General features: G+C 31.2%; 1 protein-coding gene and 1 pseudogene across 1 annotated transcript; one reads left to right on the forward strand and one right to left on the reverse strand.

Annotated features, from left to right (window-relative positions):
• The first annotated feature begins 13,665 nt into the window (after nt 1–13,665).
• On the forward strand, nt 13,666–17,872 carry LOC129310834 (alpha/beta hydrolase domain-containing protein VTE7-like). The gene is made up of 12 exons (XM_054952746.1): nt 13,666–13,760; nt 13,893–14,084; nt 14,947–14,997; nt 15,094–15,188; nt 15,270–15,367; nt 15,472–15,521; nt 15,809–15,904; nt 16,027–16,116; nt 16,728–16,820; nt 17,251–17,346; nt 17,485–17,550; nt 17,777–17,872. The coding sequence occupies exons 2-12, from the start codon at nt 13,902–13,904 to the stop codon at nt 17,870–17,872; spliced, it is 1,014 nt and encodes a 337-aa protein (XP_054808721.1). The 5' UTR covers nt 13,666–13,760; nt 13,893–13,901.
• A 1,785-nt stretch (nt 17,873–19,657) lies between these two features.
• LOC129310835 (uncharacterized) lies at nt 19,658–21,626 on the reverse strand (annotated as a pseudogene).
• Nucleotides 21,627–21,634: the final 8 nt, after the last annotated feature.

Below are 21,634 nucleotides of genomic sequence, written 5' to 3' on the forward strand. Positions count from 1 at the left end.
GCATCTTTACCATCAACGTTCATCATTAAAAATCAAATCAATAACCTACATTTGTACTAGTATTTTGGCCCTATTAAATACTTGAATAACTTACAAACAACAACTCAAGGCTGAAAATACATTTCAAAAATCATAAATATCAAAAGTGCAAGTATATGCAAAAAGCGTCCTAATTGACAATATTTATTGCACAAAATAAAATGAGGTCAAAAGGCTATATAAAAGGAATATTAGATTTCTAAGCCTTAGGAGTCTTTCTGTTTTTTGCACTAAAGCTAGAACTTGTAAAATATTGAAAGAAAAAGGTGAGTCTAGCCACTCAATAATTCAGGTATGCTTACCCTATGCATTGCATATCAATTGAAGTAAGCACTCATAAATGGAGTTGATTACCTAAAATATCAAATTACATATGACACAAGTTATATTTTTACAATTTGATATATATTCATATTCCTCATCTCAAATCACCGAGTACATTGCCATAAGACATCCAGACATGTGACAATGACTCAACTCATCAACTCAATACACATTACCACTATATAATCAACCTGGTGACAATGGCACAACCTTTATCATAACTTGTCACAAACTTGACAACCATGTGACACATCAAATAAACACCTATACATGATCAATTTCACTTTATACCCTTGTTATGTCTTCTGACTAAAATTGTAAGCTATAATATTAAATAGGGTTTCATCTGTGTGACTAGATTACTCAAGTTCACTAATTGTGAGATGTGACCAAGTTAAAGATCATAGAACTCACTCTCAACCATAGTTTCTCCCATTCTTAAGTCTTTGGGGTGTCGTATATCATAAGCTAATCTCCTCGATAAATAGATGAAGATAGCTAGGTTCTAATCCCTTGATTTATGAAACAATCTCTTGACAAATAGTGAGATAAAGCCATGCTTTTATGCACCAGAAGGCAGCTGTATATACCATATGAATTTTATCTACTTCTCTCCTTAAGCAAACTCTCATCAACTAATCATGTAATGAACAATACTCACACATTTTACAATTTCATATGTTCTATAACAACACATTAGACTCACACTATAATGTTACCTAAGTGAGCATCCATATTATTGTTAGAAAACTTCTAAACTTAAACTTTTAATCCTATAACACATTTGAAGTCCTCTTTTAACCACACATATGATATTCACATGTCAATACAACTATGCAATCATCGCATCACACATTACATACTTCTCAATCCAATTACATGTCATAATTTGAAAATCATTTGAGTCTAACTCTACATTTTAGTCACATCAAAGTTAATGCAATATCATATGTTGATGCTTCTACATTCACAAACTCAATTATACAAGCAAATAAACTCATTTTCATATTATAATACAATTAATAAACAACTATTCAAGATAAGTTTGTTCCAGTTACCTCAACCCGTTGAGAGGTCAAAGGTTTATCCCTCAATATATACTTTCAAACTTGCTTTTCAAGCCAAAATATGATTCCTGAATGATTAATCTACAATTAATCAAGTTTAAGTTCATCAATATTGTCAAATACACACTTTTAACTCTCATTTTCTACTTTTAAAATACCCAATACCCTTATTTCTCATATTTAGGCTTACCCATTAGATATATTAACTTCTATCCAATCTCAACTAACTATTATAAATCTCACATGGAGTCATCAATGCCTCAACCACCCTCACAACTCATATTTAATGCCCTATTTTTAAACATTAATAAGGCTTGATAACTAAAAACTTATAAAATCATTACTATTAGGTCTAAATAACCTAAACAACTCTTATTAATTCTATTTAAGTCAATGAGTTTGGACCCATAGCCTATATGAACCAAAAATCATCATCCATTCAAGCCCTAACTTAAATCTTTAAGAAAATAGAGGAGAAAGGGATGAAAGGAGTGTAGGACACTTACCTTAGGTGTTCTCTATCTCTTAAGTACTTCTAAACTTCTAATACAGTAAGCCTTAACAAAGAAGCCTCAAGCATTTTGTTTTCTCTTTCTCTTCCTCTTTGGTTTTTCGAGCAAACAGTAACTGATTTAAGGAGAAATCTGAGTACACGCACTATCTGCCATGGCACATGACACAAAGAAGTCCTCCCTCATTGCTTACCCTCTATGCGCAGTAGTAAACATGCTACACATTGCAGCATGTCGCACAGAGGTTCCTTCTTCAGCTTTTCTCTCTTTTTGATGCCCAAGTAGCTTAACTTTACTTTGAATCCATAGTTAGGGCTGAAATCACAAGCGAATACACTTATTAGATTTCTCTGGCCATACATCACATCAAATCACTTAATTGTCATAATTAAACTTAGTTAATTAGGGTTAAATTTTTCTAGGATGTTACATGATGAATTTTAATATTCAAGAAATTTCTTTGTCTTTTACGTTAGGTTATTAGTCTTTATATAGTGCTTATAGAAGTTCTTTTTGTATAAATATTTTTTTGCTAATATCAATATATGAACTTTGTATCATTTTAATTTTTTTAACATGCAAATGATGCTACCAAACACAAATACTTAAGTTTTATGTCATTTGAATCATGATAAAGATACATTTGTTCTTTAAATATAATAGATTAAGTTGCAATACCTCAAAAGTATAAGTCATTCATAACTTTTGCATTTATAATAATAATGATTGACATGTAGTAACTGCATTTTGTCTTTGCAATTACATGCTTTTTAATGTAGATGGTATTAAGTTCCTGAAGATCTAGGATTAGAAGTTAGAGATACTTTTAAGACAATTCTAGTTGAGGTAAAATCTTTTCAACACATGGTTTGTGGTGTTTTTCATAACAAAAGCAACTATGATAATTAAAATGTGGAACTTGGGAGTCTTGTTGAAATGTCTAGACAAGGAAGGTAAGGGATGAGCTTCTTGATGACATGTAAGTACTTCAAGCAATTGATTGTGCTGGATAGACAACATGAATTAAGGTATTTAATTAATTATAGATAATTTCATAATTGTATGTAGTCTTGCAAAGTCAATATATTCTTTTTTGACGACAAAGTAATAAATGCATGTAAGAAGGACTTGACTATGAAGTGCTATAATGATATATGTATAGCATGGAAGCTTGGTTTGTTGTCGATGCTAATATGATGTTACTTAAACTTGTAACCAAGAAAGTGTCAATATTTTATCTAACGGCAAAAAATTATTTTTGTACATAATCATCCAACCAAATCATTTTTTCCCTCTTGATTATGTGCATAAATGTATATCTTAAGCACATTGTCTTTTGTTAAATTATTAATTTTGTTAAATATAATCTTGAAGTTGAACCCACCAAATGCAGTAATTTTTTGTCTAGATTATTGGTTCATACTTTGCATGAATTTTGTGCAAAACTCCACTACTTATGTCTCATAAATAATACAGCTTCCTATAATTTTTATATTATATATAATATAGATATTTATATATATTTATCTACTAATAATTGGGTTTCTCTCTTTATAGGTTGCACGCACAAAATGTTATTTCAAGTTCTGTAATAGCTATTGTGATCATAAAGTATGGAGGACCCCTTAATGTGGTGCAACAAGTTTTAAGTTTTTATTGACAATTATAAATCAATGAAAATATCATAAAATTTTAAAAATAACTAATTAAGATTTACTTTTTTATAATCTTAACCAAACATAAAATAATATGCTTTTTATAGAATACCTACAAAATTAATCTCTTTTCATATTATCTAAAAATTACTTATTTTTTTAATCTCATACAAACAAGTGCATAATTTGACTTTCAACTTCCATCTACCATTCGCAGAAGACAATTTCATGTTTTTATTGTCCTTTGCTATAATCATAAACAAAAATTATTGTCAAAGCATGCTTAGTGTTGTGCTATACTTACCAATACCTATTTTTACACATGGCCAACTATATATTATTGTATCTTGGGTGTGAAATAGGCAATGGTTGAAGATGTTAATTCTTGTTATAGATGGTAAATTCACAAACATTACTTCCAATGTACTACCTTTTGTTTTATTTATAAAGCAAAGAAATAAGATTTTTTTTGTTCTATTTATAAGTCACCTCATTAAATTTTTATCATAAATTTTCTCATTTGACCTCCCTTGAATTTTGGAAAAAGAAATATGTTGTTAAAGTATATATATTTAATAGAAAAAAAGTTGAAAAATTATTATATTTTTAAACAGAGTTAATGAATTTGAAGATTTTTTTAGTTTTAATTAAACATATTAGAAGTGCCATATAAATAGAACAAGAGGAGTAATGTATAAGGAAATTTTTAAAAATTTAACTTATATATGACAGCCACCTATTCCTTAAAGTCTTGTACTTTTATATTTTTTTTAATTTTTATCTATTTTTCTTTATTTTGTGCAACAAATTATTGCATCCATTTTATATTCGAGTTTAAAATTAATATATGATCATGTTATCTGTAACATTTTGGACTTTAATTTTGAAATTTTTCACTATTTATAAGGGCAATTTAGTCAAATTAAGTGAATTTTTGGTTAATAACGTTTTAAGAAGACTAATGTAACTAATGGATCCTTGGACAGCCTTGAAAGAAGGCTAGATCAAAGTATGATCGGGCTATAGCACGGAGAGAGATTTAAAACGAGTGTGGAGTTTTCTGTGCCATGTGCCGTGATGGACGAACCATACATCATGGCTTATGTATAAATTTATGCATTTATCAAACCGTGAAATCAGATGAAAAATAAGAAGTAGGACAAAGAGAACGCAAAGAGACGAAAAGAGAGGACCAGTGGGCATTAGGGCTCGACTATTGGACCACATTGGAAGCATTTTGAGCAAGATTTAGTTTTGAATAAGCTTCCTTCATTCTCCCTCTCCCTTTATGTGAGTTTTCTGATGATTTGGGTATTTTAGGGATATAATTTCATGTTTTCTTGGCTAATAGCTGAATCCATTGCCTTAATTAAGGTCTTGAGAAGTTAAATTAAGCCTCTAAACCTATATTTATAGATTCATAAAGATTTAGAGTTGTTGGTTAGGGTTTGGACAAACTCTATGTAGAAATTGGATGATTAAGAGCAATGTGGGTAATGTAATGGTTTTGTTTATGTGTTGGAATATTAAATAGGGTTAATATAGTGTGTTGGAAGAATTGTTAGGGCTAAATTGAGGTTTTGAGCATAATGAGTACCCCTAGTTGTATTATAAATAAGGTGATTAGTATGGGGATTTGACAACTAAGAGTTTAATTATGTAGATTAACCTTTGATTGAGCATTGTGGAGCCATTGGTAGATCATGGTAACCCTTTTACTGACAAAAAGGTTGAGGTAATTGAATTGTCTAATCTCTCTTTGTGTGTTTGGATAGTGGTGTGTTTGATTTAAAAGTTATGTTTTGGTTTGATACTAGCCTATTAATAATATGAAATTATGATTGTGAAATTATGTGAAGTGAAATGAAGACTCGTTTGAATGTTTTTGTATTTGAAAAGCTAAATGCTATTTTTATGTAAAATTACTTGTGAAATTCTATGATTTAAGTGGAAATAAGAAATTATGATAAATGATATGTTATGGATATGTATTGGGTGTATGAAGCATGTTTAGTATGATCATTGTGAGTGGGTAGGAATTCACCTTAGTGTGTTGTTGGGGTATTGTTTGAAAATTTATATGGTACACTAGCACTGTGGAGGCCCCGGTGCTTAATATCATATTGTTTGAAAGCCCCAGTACTATAAGTGATAGATTGGGCATCAACTCCCCTAGCAATTGTGGACAGGGTGAATCTGTGGTCCATAATAGGTAAAGGAACTCTTGGTCGAGGTTGCCTCTTACTAATGATAAGCTTGGGCCAGTTCAGTCACATGGACTTGGTTCTATCAAATTGTCAACCCACAGATTCAGTTAAAAGACATAAGAAGAGTATAAAGTGGTGTGTTGATCATGCATATCATTCTATAACCATATGTGTGGATTTATGAGATATGTTATATGATTTACCATGCTACTTCACATACGCACAAACTGTTCTTACACATGAGTGGTTGATTAGATTATTTGGTTACTGAATCTTAGACTCACTCATGGTTACTTTTTAAGGGCGAAAACTTCAATAGGGGCAAGGGAAGGAAAGGTGCAACTGAGCATTGAGGGAACTATCTCTCAGCTGTATAGTCTTTTCACTTATTTTGGGTTTGTAATGAAAATTATACACATATGCCAACTTAAGACATATATATAATTTTGTGATGTACTTGCATGATTTCTATTATGACTGTGGATATCTTGGCCTGAGTTTGGTATATTTGTGTTGTAATGATTGTAAGAGATCGAGATATTAGTGTAAGGGTTAGTTTTGTATTGATTTATGTGTTTGATTAGCCATTAGATTGTTTATGAGAAATTGTTGCCCCTGATGAAGTTTATGTTGAAATGGGCCAAATCTTATCTGGACTGTTGTGGTTGTGATTTAAATGCTTAAGTTGGTTTTTTATGATTCATTTAAATTAGATCAAGTGGTTTCACGACTATTGATATTTGGTTTTGAAGTTTGGACACCTTAATTGTGATTTTTGAAAGAAAATGAGTCATTTTAAATTCGGGTATCCAAATCTTATTTAACTTTGTGTTTAGGTGTGGGATCGGTGCCAATAGCTAGGTGACTTTAAAAGCTACATGTGAACGCTTGATTCGCTTGAATCAGACATCAAATGACGAAATTAGTCCGGAGAATTGTCATGACAGCAGTTTACTGTCATGATAGTGGTCGTGTGCCATAGCCCACTATCCATCATGCCGCGGCTTGAGGCACGAGGGTATTTCCCTCTATGTAGTCCGCTATGGCGAACGATGCACTGTGCCGCGGCACACTGTGCCTACATGGCTATATATATATATATATATATATATGTATATTGTTGCTTATTTTGTGGCAACATTGATTTCTTATGCTTACATTTTCTTATTTACTTGGTTTTAAACCATAGTCTGAGCTCAAACGATCTTTCAAAAGGATTTTTCTTGGGAGCCTGTTTTGCTTAAATGCTTTTAATCATTGGATTATGATAACTATTTATGGAATTAATCTTGATTATTATAACGTTGTTTCGTGTTTGGTGTTCTGTGTGCTTGATAATGTCAGAGATGACGTTACATCATCCCCTATCTTTTTCTTTGTTTGGGTTATTATATATTATTTCTTGATCAAGAAGTTATTTTTTTATTGTTTTACTCATATAACTACTTAATATGTATTGATTATTGTTATTTAATACTTAAAAGAATTTGTAGAAATGACATCTTGTGCAATGTATGAGTGATCAACTAATTATCACTTAAATTAAAATAGTCACGGATATTTACAACATTTGGGCTTTAATGAATAAAAAATTTTTACAATGAAAGTTGTAATTGGTTGTTCCCTTCTACTCATTGTTAGAAGAAAAGTGGTTATTGCTTAAATTAAATTAGTCACAGATATTAACAACACCTGAATTTTAGTGAATTAAAAATTTGTACAAAAAAAGCTATAATTGCTTGTTCCGTTCTAGTCAATATCTAAAGAAAAGTACTCATTAATGTTTATTTCTTTTTATTTTAAATTGGGGGTATTTAGTTATTTTACAAAAAATCATTAATGCTTAAAAGGTTTTTAAAAACTTGAGAAGAATTGTAACATTTTACAAGATTTTATTGTCATTTGTGCATAGTTTATGGAGTTAAAGTGTATTCTTGCCTCATACTTTAATGAAGGGAGATTTTTACTCATTTAAAAATAATTTGAGAGAAAAATACTCCTTAATAATATGAGATGTCCAGCACTTCTTAAAAAAATATACGTATAAATAAAAATATGTTTTAATATATTTTATCAAAGGTTCAATGGTGTGACTTGTTTTTAAATCAAGCCCAACACAGTGTAAATAAAAATTAACATTTAAAGTGAATTGACAATTAAAATAATTGTTAATGTCAGGCAAAAATATATCACGTTATTGGTCTTTGGATGAAATTTTTTATTTAAAAATTATTAAAATTATGATAAATTAACGAGCCAAAATTGTACTAACTTTTATTTTTGTCGTCAAAGAGCTTTAGTCATTTGTGTGCTTTTTATGTGACGCATACCTGCTATGGCTATAGCCTAAAATCCCTAAATACGACATGCTAGGTACCAGAGGCTAGCCCCTTCATTATTGCATCTTGCTCCCTTGATTTAGATTTTTTTTTTTTTTTGAAGGATCCGTTGATCTAGATGTTGATTTTGCATCTATAATGATGATAATGCTACTACTGTGTTCCAGGAAAAATTGGGAAAATTTCAGTACATTTTTTTATTAAAGTTAATGCACAGCTAACTATCTAAATTTTTGAGACTTCAGTTTAGTTTCTATGAATCCTATTTGGATTAAATTAAAATTAAAATTTTGAAACAAATGATATAAATAATCTCACTTTCTTTTAATAAAAATAATTGATGAAGGGAAAATGAATAATTAATATATAAAAAATGAGTAATTGATGTAGGAAAAAATTGCAATTCTCAATAATACCATAACACTACTATAAATATAAATAAGTAAAGTTAAGCACATAAATAATTCATATAAAAAAATGAATAACTGATATATAAAAAATTAACAATTGATGTAGGAAGAATTTATAACATTTATTAATAACATAACACCACTATGAATATAAATAAATGAAGCTAAACATATGAATAACTTGTGTAAAGAAAATGAACAAGTGTTGCACACAAAATAAATAACTAACATAAAGGATTTGGGTTATATGCATCATTTTCCTTAAAAACTTAATTTCAATTAGCCCAAATGGAACTTACAAGGATTGAATTAATGTTTCAAAAAAAAATTGTATAAAAATAATATCATCGGTAATTTATATCAAGTTTAAACTCGCCCGAAAAAAGTTAGGATCGAAATTAACTATATAACCTTTTTAAAAAGAGTAAAATTATTCAAACACGATCCAAATAAATCCGACTCACTTGAATTGTCATCTTTATCATTAATTACAATGATCAAAGGGTGGTAACGTTGCAAAACTGGTTTCTTTCGCCAACCTCCCCCTCTCTTAGCCAAGAATGTTTCAAAAGTTTAGAGGATCAGCTGTTAATAAATTTGGTCAAGCGGATTGCATAAAAAATTTTCCAAAAAAATAAAAACAGGTACCATGAAACAAATAGATGTTCCGCCGTAGTATTTGAAAATTTGAGGAAACAATAATCATTATTAAAGACTTATAAGTATCATGTAAGAATTCATATTAAAATTCCGGGGGAGTAAAAAATAAATCACGCCAAACAGACAAGTGATAAAAAAAAAAGATCACAAAATATGATACATTATTTTCAAATGAAACTAAGGAATGGAAGTAGTTTTTCCCTATATTATTTGAATCACTTACTTAATAAAAGCAGTCGTTTACTTTTCTGAAATTGTAATTTACTTTCATGATTCAAAATGCTGTTGAAAAATATAGGTGTAGTCACTTCCTATAACCACTGGACTCAATGAAAGTATTTATTTTTTTACTTTTGAAAGTGTCACACTGTCATTTACTTCTAGGGGCATTATAATATTTTGCAAAAAAAATTAATATCAGATAATCCTCGAAGACTTTAAAATAATTACCCTTTGGTCATGTTTTATCATTTGTTCAGGCAAAAAAATATTCCATTTGTCAATTCAATTGAGATTTATTTACCATTTTCCCTGAAATTTGTGTGTGTGTGAAAGACTGTGAGAAAACATTTTACAGATTTCAAACAGGGAGATGTCAAAACTACCCCGGGCATTAAAAAAATTATTAATGTTATCAGTCGTAGGTCCGTGCAGACCCCATTTGAAAAGTTTGTTGAAACGTGAAGTACACGTACATATAACAGTTAACTGAAAAGGGTAAGAGGTCAGAGAAGCAAAGTTGAGCATGACTCACAGTATTTTGTCTTTATTGATTTTTGGGAGAACACAGTATTTTATAATTTTATATATCAAACGCTTTCTATGAGAAATTACTTAATAATTGATAATAGACTATTAATTAGTTTTTTATACGAAGTTTTTTACAATCTTCTAAAATTTACTTTTTAAAATAAGAATAAATCCAAAAATTATTTCATATTTAAACAATTTTAATGATTTAATTAGCACTCTTTAATCTTGATTATTATGAAATAGTTAGTTTATATTTAAAAAGGATTTAGATTTGGTGAATCAACCAAATCTATTCAATCAATATTTTAACTACTCCATTCAATCATAATTATAAGACACTTTCCATAAAAATTATTTAATCTTTAATATAAAATATTTTGTAGGTTATTCATTACATTGTTTAATATTACTCCCATTTCTTTAGTAATCAATTTAAATACACAATTCATGCACCTAAGTGTCAAAAGTAGGGTTTGTATATATACATGCACACAATTATATCGATGTTGGATTTGGTGCCCAGTAAGAATAAATGATCGATGGAAGAAACCATACGCTAGATATGTGAGACCAAATGTGGGTGGTTCAATGATAAACATAATAGAAAAATGCAATAGTGTTGTCGTAGATCGCAATGCAAATTGGGTGGGGTGGTTTTGATGTCTGTGTAGGCCACTATCTATTGTTGTGAGAGAGTTGCTTAGAATTATTCATAGATTAAAGTTTTCATTGATTGTGTTGATGTGTTGAACCTTCTCCTCAGATATAATTAAGAATTTCACCTATATGTGAATATTATTACATAGGCATATTCCCTCCTCTACAAAGACAGTGACATATCTATGATAGTGACATATCTATGACTCTTATGTTTAGGGAGGTTAATTATTATGTTTATTTTTTTGGTTAAGTTTGCTTTAGATAGAACAAATAAGTTTTAATTTTTTAATCAACTCTCATCTTTTTTGTTTGAAGGTGGTGGATGATAATAAAGGAGCTCTTTTGAGGGTTTTTTTGTAATCCTTTTATTTCTAGTTCTCCTTTCTAATTCAAAAAGAAAAAAAAATAGAGAAAGATGACATTGTTCCTAGGACAACTAACCATTGGCTTCATTAATTATGAGAGAATATGTAATGTAATTTAAAAATTTTTCATTTAAATATGGATAAACTTAAAAGTTTATTTTATTTTCAAATAAATTTAATAACTTAACCACCTCTTCTAATGAGGTAATTAAAAATGTCTTATAATAGAAATGAAAGGGAATATATTCATTGGATTTCAATATCTCATTGATATTTAAAAATTATTAAAATATTTCCCTCTCTAAAAATTCAAAATAATCTTGACTATAAGAACACTCATCATATACACATTGTCCCTTCCAAAATTTAAGATATATTTTTTTAGTATTATATAACAAATTATTTGAAACTATTTCCATTAAATCAACTGTAAGACTTACACCACTTGCTTTTAAATCATCTAAGGTCATATTTGGTACGATGCAATGCTTTTTGATGAAATGGGAGTGATAATTAGAATAAGCATAGGAATGGAAATGAGGATGAGGATGAGCTTAAAAAAACGTGTTTGGTGTGATGGAAGAATTTAATAAAATTATACCTACTATTTTTTTTTGGTAAAAAATTCTGTTTAGCAATATTGTTGTCTTTAAAAGGAAAAATAGTAATAAAATCCCTCCAAATTATATAAACAACAATTTAATCCTCTGAAATGTTATAATTTCATTGAAATCTGTAGTATTTCTTTATCAATAAATTTTAAATTAAAAAGATTATTTTTACCTTTATTGATAAGTTGTGATTTTTTATTCAATTTTTGTATTTTTTTTAAAAAAAGTTGTAATTCTTTAAACTAAAATTATGAATAAGGTTTTTTATTTTGAAAATTTATTTTTTAATAACAGAAATTATATTTGACAAATTATGATTTCTTATTTAATTCTTATGATTCATAGAACAAAAGTTATTTCTCAAGCAAAAATTGTGATTGAGACTTTTTTTAATAAAAAATTATATTTAACAAGTTGTGATTTCTTATTTAATTCTTATGACTTATAAAACAAAAGTTGTAATTTCTTAAACAAAAGTTGCGATTGAAACTTATTATTTTTAGTAAGGATAAAATGATCTTTTTACTAAAAAAAATTATTGACAAATAAGTCTTTATGAACTTTATTGAAATTATGACATTTTGAGGAATTAAGTTGTCATTTATATAATTCAAAATAATTTTATATCATTTGTCTTTTTTTTTAGCCAAAACAAAGTCATTTTTATTAATCATCAAAAAAAAGTATAAACACCAATAGTTGAAGCAAAAAAAACCCTAAAAATTACAACCTAACACACAAAAAACTCACCAAAAAAAGAAAGGTTAATGAGCAAATAGGATTATGAACTCTTACTCAAAAATAGCCTTAAACCTTAAACTCTTAAAATATATAAAATAAATTATAAACTTTTAAATTTGTAACAAAATAAACCTTGACTGTTAACTTTTTTAATGCCGTTACTATTCATGCTAGTACTATCCACCATAGGCCCCGGTTGATGCTAATGTGTCATTGTGAATTAGTGCCGCATACCCTAAACTATTATGTTAGAAGCATTTTGAATCCTAAACTATTATGTTAATAGCGTTTTGGACCTTGAATTTTAAAATTTTGAGCAAATTACCTCCACTATTTATATATAAAATGTTGACTATTATATAGATTAAATTAGCATCAACATGCTTCACCGTAATGAATGCATTATTGGTCGTGACGAACGGCCTATAATTTTGTGAAATGACATTCTTTGCCCCTTTTTTTTGCAATGTTTTTCAAATAATTGGTATCCCGTGCTTTTGTATACTCTATAACTCTAATTTAATATTATTTTAAATAATATTTATTTATTTAATGGTAAAAACTTGGGATCCCATTTAAAAAGAAGTTTCAATATTAGATAATTTTAATTAACTGATTAATTTGAGTTTTAAATTCATTGATGAAATCATTGACTTTTGCATTCATCGTTCGTAAAATTTTATGATACTTAAACTTCTTTTCAAATAGGATTTTAGATTTTTACCATTAAATAAATAAACATTATTTAAAATTAAGCTACATTAGAGTTATAGATTATACAGAAGTATGATATATCAATTGTTTGAAAAACATTGTAAAAAAAGGGTAAAAATATTATTTTATAAAATTATAAGTCGTTCGTCATGGCTAACAATACATTCACTGTGACTAATCATGTTGAGATTAATTTGATCTACATAATAGTTAATGTTCTATACATCAATTGTGAGGATAATTTGTTCAAAATTTCAAAATTCAGGATCCAAAACTCTACTAATATAATAGTTCAGAGTTTATAATGTTACTAACATAATTTTTTAAGGTTTATAGTGCTAATTAATAATAACACGTTAACATTAATTAGGGCTCATGGTGAATAGTATTTGTGTGAACACATTAAAAAAGTTAATCATCAAGATTTATTTTACTATAAATTTAAAATTTTAAAATTTATTTTACATATTTTAATAGTTTAGAATTAAGAATAATTTTCAAACGGAAGTTCATAATTTTATTTGCTCATTGATCCAAAAAAGAAAACTTAAAATACAATCTAAAACAAAAAAACCAGGCAAAAACTAGCAAACACAACCAAGCAAAAGCAACGTTGGTCAGCCAATACCACTTCTAATCCCACAACCAGAAGCATCGCTGCTGCGATTAAGAGCTTCATCCAATAAAAGTTTGGCAAACATTGGTCATTTTTCCTTTTTTAAAAGAGCATTTTAACGCTGACTTTTATTGCCACCATCACCACGTGCATTGCTTCGTGATTTCGTATTTGGCTCGCTGCTTCACTCGACTCTGTTTTGATTTTTGCATTTAGCAGTTCACAAACATGCTCGCTTTTGCCCTCACTTCTGTTGCGGTGCCGACGCCAACGAGACGCTTGGCTCCTCCGACGCGCTTCTTCACTGTTGTGGGTCATGGATTCCCTTCCTTTCTCCCCAAGCAAGTCCAACAAGTCAAGGATCCTTTTGCCCGGAGCTTCGCTATGCGGATTCAGCGAATTCCCGTTCCCGTAACTTCTATTCGCTCCCTTGCATTTCTCTTTTCTCTTCTCTTGAATGGCTATGTTACCGATTCATTGAGATTCAAGCAATCAAATAGGGATTACTTCTTGTAGTTAAAGTATACACTGTTGTAACTGCGTTGTGTGAGTTCAATAGTTCTTCCTTATCCCTTGAGTGCTTGTGTTTGTCAGTTTGGGGGTGTGATGCACCATCTAAGTAATTGCTGTCGAAAACTAACACACTTTTCTTGTGCATTGTGTTTGTAGACCAGTTACTCAAAAAAAAAAAAAAAATCAAAAGTTGTTTTTCTAAATAAAATTTAGGCTATTTATATGTTCTATTCTTAAGATAAACAACAGAGTATTTGTGTATTTTATTTTTTTCGTTTCTTCAATTTGTTTTTAGAAAATCTAAGGAGATAAAAAAGAAGAGGAGGGAAAATAATTGAAATTCAGCAGAGAGTGGAATTTGTTTATATTTTTCTAAATCTTTCTCATTTTTAAATTAGATGGTAGATCCGTGTATTGCATGGAACCTATATAGTAAAGCTTCGTTATTGGCAACTTGTGAATAGTGTAGTTTTTATCATTATTATCCTTATTATTTATAAGGATTGAAGACGAGAGAATGGAGAGATGCGAGAATAATGATTTTTTTTTTTTCTTGTTGCAAAATCCTGTTAGTTTTGAGGATGGGGGATATAGTTGAGGATGTAATGTTATGATTCTCAGCAATTTTACATAAAAAAACATCATGCATTGTATAGGGAAAAGGAGATATGTGTGCCAGTTGTTGCATATTACGATCGTTAAGCTGCCTCTATTGAAACTTTTCCCGTGCTTATGGACTTAAAGATCCCAAATTGTGTAGGATTGTTCCTTTGTGAATAGGATTATTCATTATTTCCTGTCTGCCTGTCTGGTCAGTCCACAGTTCTAAGCGTTGTAAACCCATTTACGATCTTTTTTTGGCTGCTTATAAACTATTAATCTTACTATTTCCATATGACCTCATTAGGTTAACTTCTCAGAAAATCCCATTATGAGTAGCTGCGTGAAGCCAGTGATGCAAAACAAGGCAAATCCGTTAGTTCTTCTGCATGGTTTTGACAGGTTCTTAAAATCTGTTAAAGAATTAGTTTATCAGTTTCTATGCTCAATAAGCCTCTGAATTTCTGAGTCGTTTGAGTGCAGCTCATGTTTAGAATGGAGATATGCATATCCATTGATGGAGGAAGCTGGTTTTGAGGCCTGGGCCATTGACATTCTTGGTTGGGGTTTCTCTGATTTAGGTTTGCTTTGTACCTTCACTTACTAATTGCTTTCATCACATATTTGCCTCTCTACAAGAGATTTTTAGGGATGCTTTTTGTCTACTTTTCTTGTTATCCATCAGAAAATCTTCCATTATGCGATGTAGCATCCAAGCGCCATCATTTCTATCAGGTACTTAACTTATTTTAGGTGATTTGAAGCAAAGTTGCACACTTTTTGCATCAATTTAGTCCTTAGTAATCATCGTCATTTGACTCCAAATACTTTCAAAAACCCATCAATACGGCCTATAACGGATTAAATTGATGGAGGCAAGGATCATATTGATGGGCTTTCCAAACTTAGTAGCTTCCTAACCTAATTATCTTTAAGGACTAACTCCATGAAACATGAATCTTTCGAGGACCCAAATACCTTGTCATACTGTGTTAAAGCTGAAACTGATTTATTTATGACAGTTTTGGAAGTCTTACATCAGAAGGCCAATGATATTGGTTGGACCAAGCCTTGGCTCTGCTGTTGCCATTGACTTCGCCGCCAATCATCCGGAAGCTGTATGTGTTAAAGAAAATCGTTAGATTAAGTCATTAATTTATCTGAGAATTTATCTTCTGAAACAGCTTCGTCCAATGACTCAAGTGCGCTCAGGTCAATTACTTGGAGTTCATGTTTTCAGGTGGAAAAGCTTGTTTTGATTGATTCCAGTGTATATGCAGAGGGAACAGGACCGCTAGCAACCTTACCTAGAGTGGCAGCTTATGCTGGCGTATTTCTCTTAAGCTTACTAAAGCCTTGAACACACACCACTTGTCCAATATTTTTTTAAAAAGGAATAACAAAATTTTATCATATATCAAACATTCTCTAGGTGGATCAATATGTTGAAATCTTCATATTAGATCAGTTCAACTGAAAAACTTTGGGCCTGTTTGGCAATCTGTTCTGAGAATAGTTTTCTATTCTCCAGAATAAAAGAACAAAAAAAACCTGTTATAATGTGTTTTTAAAAAGTGTTTTAAAAACAAAAAACTAAAATATTATTCTGGAGAACAAACAAATGGAAACAACTTTCAAGTAATCTGGGATTATTGTTTTGAAGAACAAGAGAGAATGAGAAAATACCTATATTTCATTATTTTTTTGTTCTCAGAACATATTTTTACAAAACACTAATGCTCAAAACAATAAAATAAAAACAGTTTTAAACAGCCTCTTTCACTCTTAATTTCAACTGAGATAGGAGCAGTAAATATTAAACTTTCCACCAGTTAGTTATAAAGACTGTCAAGAACCATATTAAACACAAACGTCTAATCCATTAAGGTATATGTAAACATATACATTATTATACAGATCATCACCTTTCTTTTGACTCAGGTATACTTATTGAAGAGCATTCCTTTGCGCTTATATGCGACCTATTTGACCTTCTCTGACGTATCATTTAGTACCAGTCTCGACTTGGCTAGTGTGAGTTTCTTTATGCAATGTTATAGATTTCTTTATGCATTTTGAATATTTCATTGGGCCATTTTCTTGTGCTCAATCTTCACATGCTCAAGTTCCCCAAACTTTCAGTATAGGAAATATGATTTGGATCTTCTAAAAGTGTGTGAAACTTTATAGTGTCCTTTGAAGATAGAGTGACACTTAAATGAGTGAGAGAATGTATGGAACTCACATCTTTGATTTTAACACTCTTCTTCTTGACTTCTTTTATCTCTATCTCTCTCACTTCAGAAACAATTCATAAACTTCTCAGTCAGAATATCCAAATCCATAGGAAATAGGATGGACACCAGTCTTAGTTGGAAACTTCCTATTTATGTTGTAACAATTTTTAGGAGTGCAAAACTTCTTGTACACTTGATCATTTTAGATTGTTGTGTTGCTAACATAGGTGGGTCGCTTGCATTGCTTAATGCCTTGGTGGGAGGATGCTACAGTGGATTTCATGGCTAGTGGCGGTTATAATGTCGCTTCTCTGATAAAAGAGGTACATCTGCTGCAACTTGAGTTGAACAAGTTCACTTTACATAGTCGCAGGCATGTGCAGATGAGAGCTCTCCTTTCACTGTATATCTTCACTTGCTTTCTGCTTCGTGCTATGATGCTAGTTATTGATTTTTAACAGGTAAAGCACAAAACTCTCATCCTTTGGGGTGAGAATGATCGCATCATCAGCAATAGGCTTGCAGTGGTAAATTATCATTTAGCGCCCGCTCTCTCTCTCTGCATGCACACGTGTGTGCACACAGAATTATCCAATGTCTTATATTGTTAGGTTGGATTTGAGTATTGTTGAGCTCAATTAGGCATAACATGTGTTGAACCCAAAATCCATGATCATGAGGCATGATTGCCTCTAATGCACTTGATGCTGTTATTGGAACCAAAGTTGACTCATGAACTATTTGACCTTGCAGCGACTGCATTCTGAGTACCTGATGCAATTATACGCCAGATCCCCAGCTGTGGCCATCTACCTCATCTTGAAAGCCCCAGTTCAGTTGTTAAATTGATTCTTGAGTTTGTTCAGAAAGAAACCAGCTAGGTAAATCACTGTGTTTCACGTTAGAAGGTGCTTAGAGGGCTTTCTCTAACTATTTATTTGTATTGTTCTTGCTTCGGGCTCTGAAAGATAGGAACAATAGAGGCTGATCACAGAAGTTAAAAATGGGTTAGTGATAGTTATGGCTTATTGTTAGTAATAGTTATGGTAGAGCGTAATGGTGTAGTGCAATCCATATAGCTGATCTCACCTAATGAGATAAGACTTGTTGTTGTAATAGCTATGGCTCTATAATTGTTTGTGGAAGCCTATGTTTATATGAACTGGACATTTCTGTTCTGGATCTTAATGTGATATTAAATTCTACCACTCGGCCCAAAAGAGAAAAATAATTGCTGAATCTGAATGTGATTGATTTTGAGCGATTATTTTTCTTACTGGTTTCATCATGAACTTGTCGAGAGTGACATTTGAAAGCAATCCCTCATGGATAATGTTGGATGTGTTGTCAACAACTGAACAATGTTATTGCCATTATTAGGTTGGGATAGCGAAACTTACAGATTGGTCCGGTCTGCTTTTTGATTTATTGGTTTCTTTTTTTTTTTTTTTAAAAAAAAACACATAAACATGCGTTTTTGTAGGATGATGAGGAAATTTACCTAAAATTCACTGTATCAAATATAGATAGATTAATTAAACCATAAATAAGTATAATAAAATCTAACTAAAAAATGTGTCTCTGTGTATTTATTTAGAATTTATAATTGCAGTGACTTATGTTTAATAAGTCAAGTGTTTCAAGTAAAAATTACTACTCTCCCTGTAATGGAGGAGAGGAGGAATCACGCAAAGCTTCCAGAGAGAGGATGGTACAATTATTTGGGCACACAGTATTTTATTGGTGACAAAATTATTGTTGATTCACCTTGTTTCAAAAAAGTACGTGATGGAATATTTGCTTTCTTTTTTAAAAAAATTATGACCGAAGTTTATTTTAAAAAATGTTTATGATATACTTTATATTTATAATTATAATTATAATTGAAAGATCCAAAAATTAATTAAAAATTTTATTTATAAATTGTTTTCTTGACAATTCTCAACCATTAGGAAGCTTATTTAGATTAGCTTGAATGATTCTAAGTTGGTTGAGGCACTTGCTTTATTGATGCTAAGGATAACTTTAAATATAGTTAAAATAATATGTCATGCACAATGCATAATAAAAAAAATCATTTGTTTTTTTTATAATTTTGATTTAATTAAAGTTCATTCTTTGAATATTAATTTAGTTTAATTCTCAGTTTTAAATCGATTGAAATTCATTGATGCAACTCAATTTTTACAACTTTAATCATTTAATGCCAGTCTCTATATCCTTAAAAATAAAATTATAAGAATTAAAGTTATTTTTAAATTTAGGCATTAATATTTTTTTTAATTTAAGGACTAATATTTAAATGCCTAAAACTCTTACATAAAACATGAGAAAGTGATTGTACATAGAAGAATTTGAAGATAATAATACTTCCCGATGTAATCTTTTATCTTATTACACGGGAACAAAATCATTTGATGGTCTTATAATTAGTTAAAAAAAATGTTCATGTCAAATTGTCCCATTGTCAATCGAATCATGCCATCATAAGTATTCATATCTATCTACTTTCGGGGAGTCATATCAAGCTCCAAGTATCACCACTGAATAAGAACCAAATTCTCTCACCTTTTTCCCCCACGGAAAGAAGAGGAGGAAACCAACAAACAAACCCAAGTGGGGTTTCTTCTCGATGATTCCTTATATAATTTACATGATTACCCCTCATATCGTGGCTAAATACCATCCGCGCACCACTCCTCTCCCACACTCTACTAGTTGTTCCAAGTTTACATTCTTATATATACCAGTCAAATTAAACCCTAATGATGAACATTAACCAGAAGATAAGAAGGGATAATGGTAATGGAAACACTGTGGATTGCAGAAGAGCTACTCCTTTGCTGTCATTGAAGCTTGTTCCTGTCCCAGTTGTTGTGGCCGTAGGACTTATCCCAAACGTAGGACTTGATGTCCCTGTTCCTGTGCCAGTGGTTGTCCCTGCAGTTGTGATGTGTGGTGTGGTTGAGGTTGTAGTGGAGGTGTTGTGCCTGTTATCCCAGTTGTCGGCGATGTTGATGGTGTTGTCGTTTGTGCCTGTTCCTGTGCTAGTACTACTGTAACAAGAAGAGATTTCAAATCAATCATCATTTACATAAAACCAAATCATGTTAGAAATTATGCAGAAAATAGACACTTTAGATGGAGGAAAATAGTTGTTTGATGATATAATCCTTCACATGCACACATACAGACACACACACCACAACACACACAACTATCTGAATAGGTCAGGCCCAATTAAGGTAGCTCTTTCAAAAACCGTTTTTGCATTTACCCATTATTCTAGGATGTAATGATATGATCCTTTTCAAACACCCCACATGAGCACTTCACTTATTGCAGTGTTTGGCTAGGTTGTGCTGGTGTTGATGCTTCCTAGAGTACCAGGGATGAAACAGCCATTTGATTATTAGGCACAGATCCGGGACTGGGATCAACTTGTGGGGAACAAGAGGACAAGTTAATTTTGCAGGAAACAGAATTCTGATTCTGGGGAGGTAATAGATAGGGACTTAAACCAAGAATATAGCTCTGGCTAATTGTGAAAGTTACTTGCAACTTGGAAGAACTGAACATGGTCAGTAAGTTTAGCTCTGATATCTTATTTGTAGATGGCACTCACTGTCACTGTGAGTGTAAAGAAAATAGATAAATATAAAGCTGCACCTAAATGACCTAAAAGAAAAGAGAACAAGTTGGCTGCTTGAAAGGAAGAGTCAACAGAAAAATCTGATTAATGCAATGGAGAAAGAGAGCAATCAACCAACAAGATCTCCCACCTTTCACACACACGCACACACAAATTCTTCCAAATTCAGACAATTCACACAATTCAATGGATGGGGGAAAATATTGATAAAGATCCAAAGTCAAGAAGCGTACCTAGCACTTGAAGGGAAAACACACCAGAAGATGAAGCTATGGATCAACAACAAAAGCACACAACAAAGAGAGAGAGAGAGAGAGAGTAGATCCATATCAGTAACAGTGAGAGTCCAAAATGCAGGTGGGTTAGAAGAAGAGAGAAGATGATGATGATGATGATGATGAGTGCTAACCAGGAGCAGTTTGAGAGGCAGTAGCAGTGCCAGCAAAGTCACAGCTTCCCTGAGCTTGACCTCTTTTCTGGAAGTAGCTATTAACAGCGTAGCTGCAGTGATCCTTACAGTGTTAGGTTGGTAACAAGCACCATTCTGAAGAATAGGAGTACAGTCAGCTCCAGCTCCACAAGCATAATCCAGAGCTTTCTGAAGAGCTTGATCGCCCCCACCATCCTTGCACACACAATATAGAGCACCTATTGTTGAAAAACCAGCAAATCAGTTAGTTTACACCAGATATGCATGAATCGTCAGAGCTTCTGAATTGAAGAAGTCTTTCATCAGTTAAACGAAGCAAGAGGCAGAAGACACTCGGTACAGAAAACCCATTTCATCATCTCAAGCTTAAAGAGAGAAAATCTGAAGAACCCATCATGATCAGAAGAACTCTATTTAACCAAATGTGGAAAATCTGAAATACGCAAGTGGGAATCAAGATGCTTACTTGAGTGACCAGTGAGAGCCAAGAGAAGCACAAAATACAGCAAAAGAACCATGATTGATGATT

The sequence above is a fragment of the Prosopis cineraria genome, unplaced genomic scaffold (assembly GCF_029017545.1).
Source record: "Prosopis cineraria cultivar Desert tree isolate PC_DT_omini unplaced genomic scaffold, ASM2901754v1 PC5, whole genome shotgun sequence".
NCBI classification, from domain to species: Eukaryota; Viridiplantae; Streptophyta; class Magnoliopsida; order Fabales; family Fabaceae; genus Prosopis; species Prosopis cineraria.

Excerpts from the sequence above, each read along its gene's own strand:
- LOC129310834 (XM_054952746.1), top strand. The coding sequence starts at position 13,902 with ATGCTCGCTTTTGCCCTCACTTCTGTTGCGGTGCCGACGCCAACGAGA. Across the intron at positions 15,522-15,808 it reads AGCGCCATCATTTCTATCAG|TTTTGGAAGTCTTACATCAG; the intron begins GTACTTAACTTA and ends TATTTATGACAG. Across the intron at positions 16,821-17,250 it reads CCAGTCTCGACTTGGCTAGT|GTGGGTCGCTTGCATTGCTT; the intron begins GTGAGTTTCTTT and ends TTGCTAACATAG.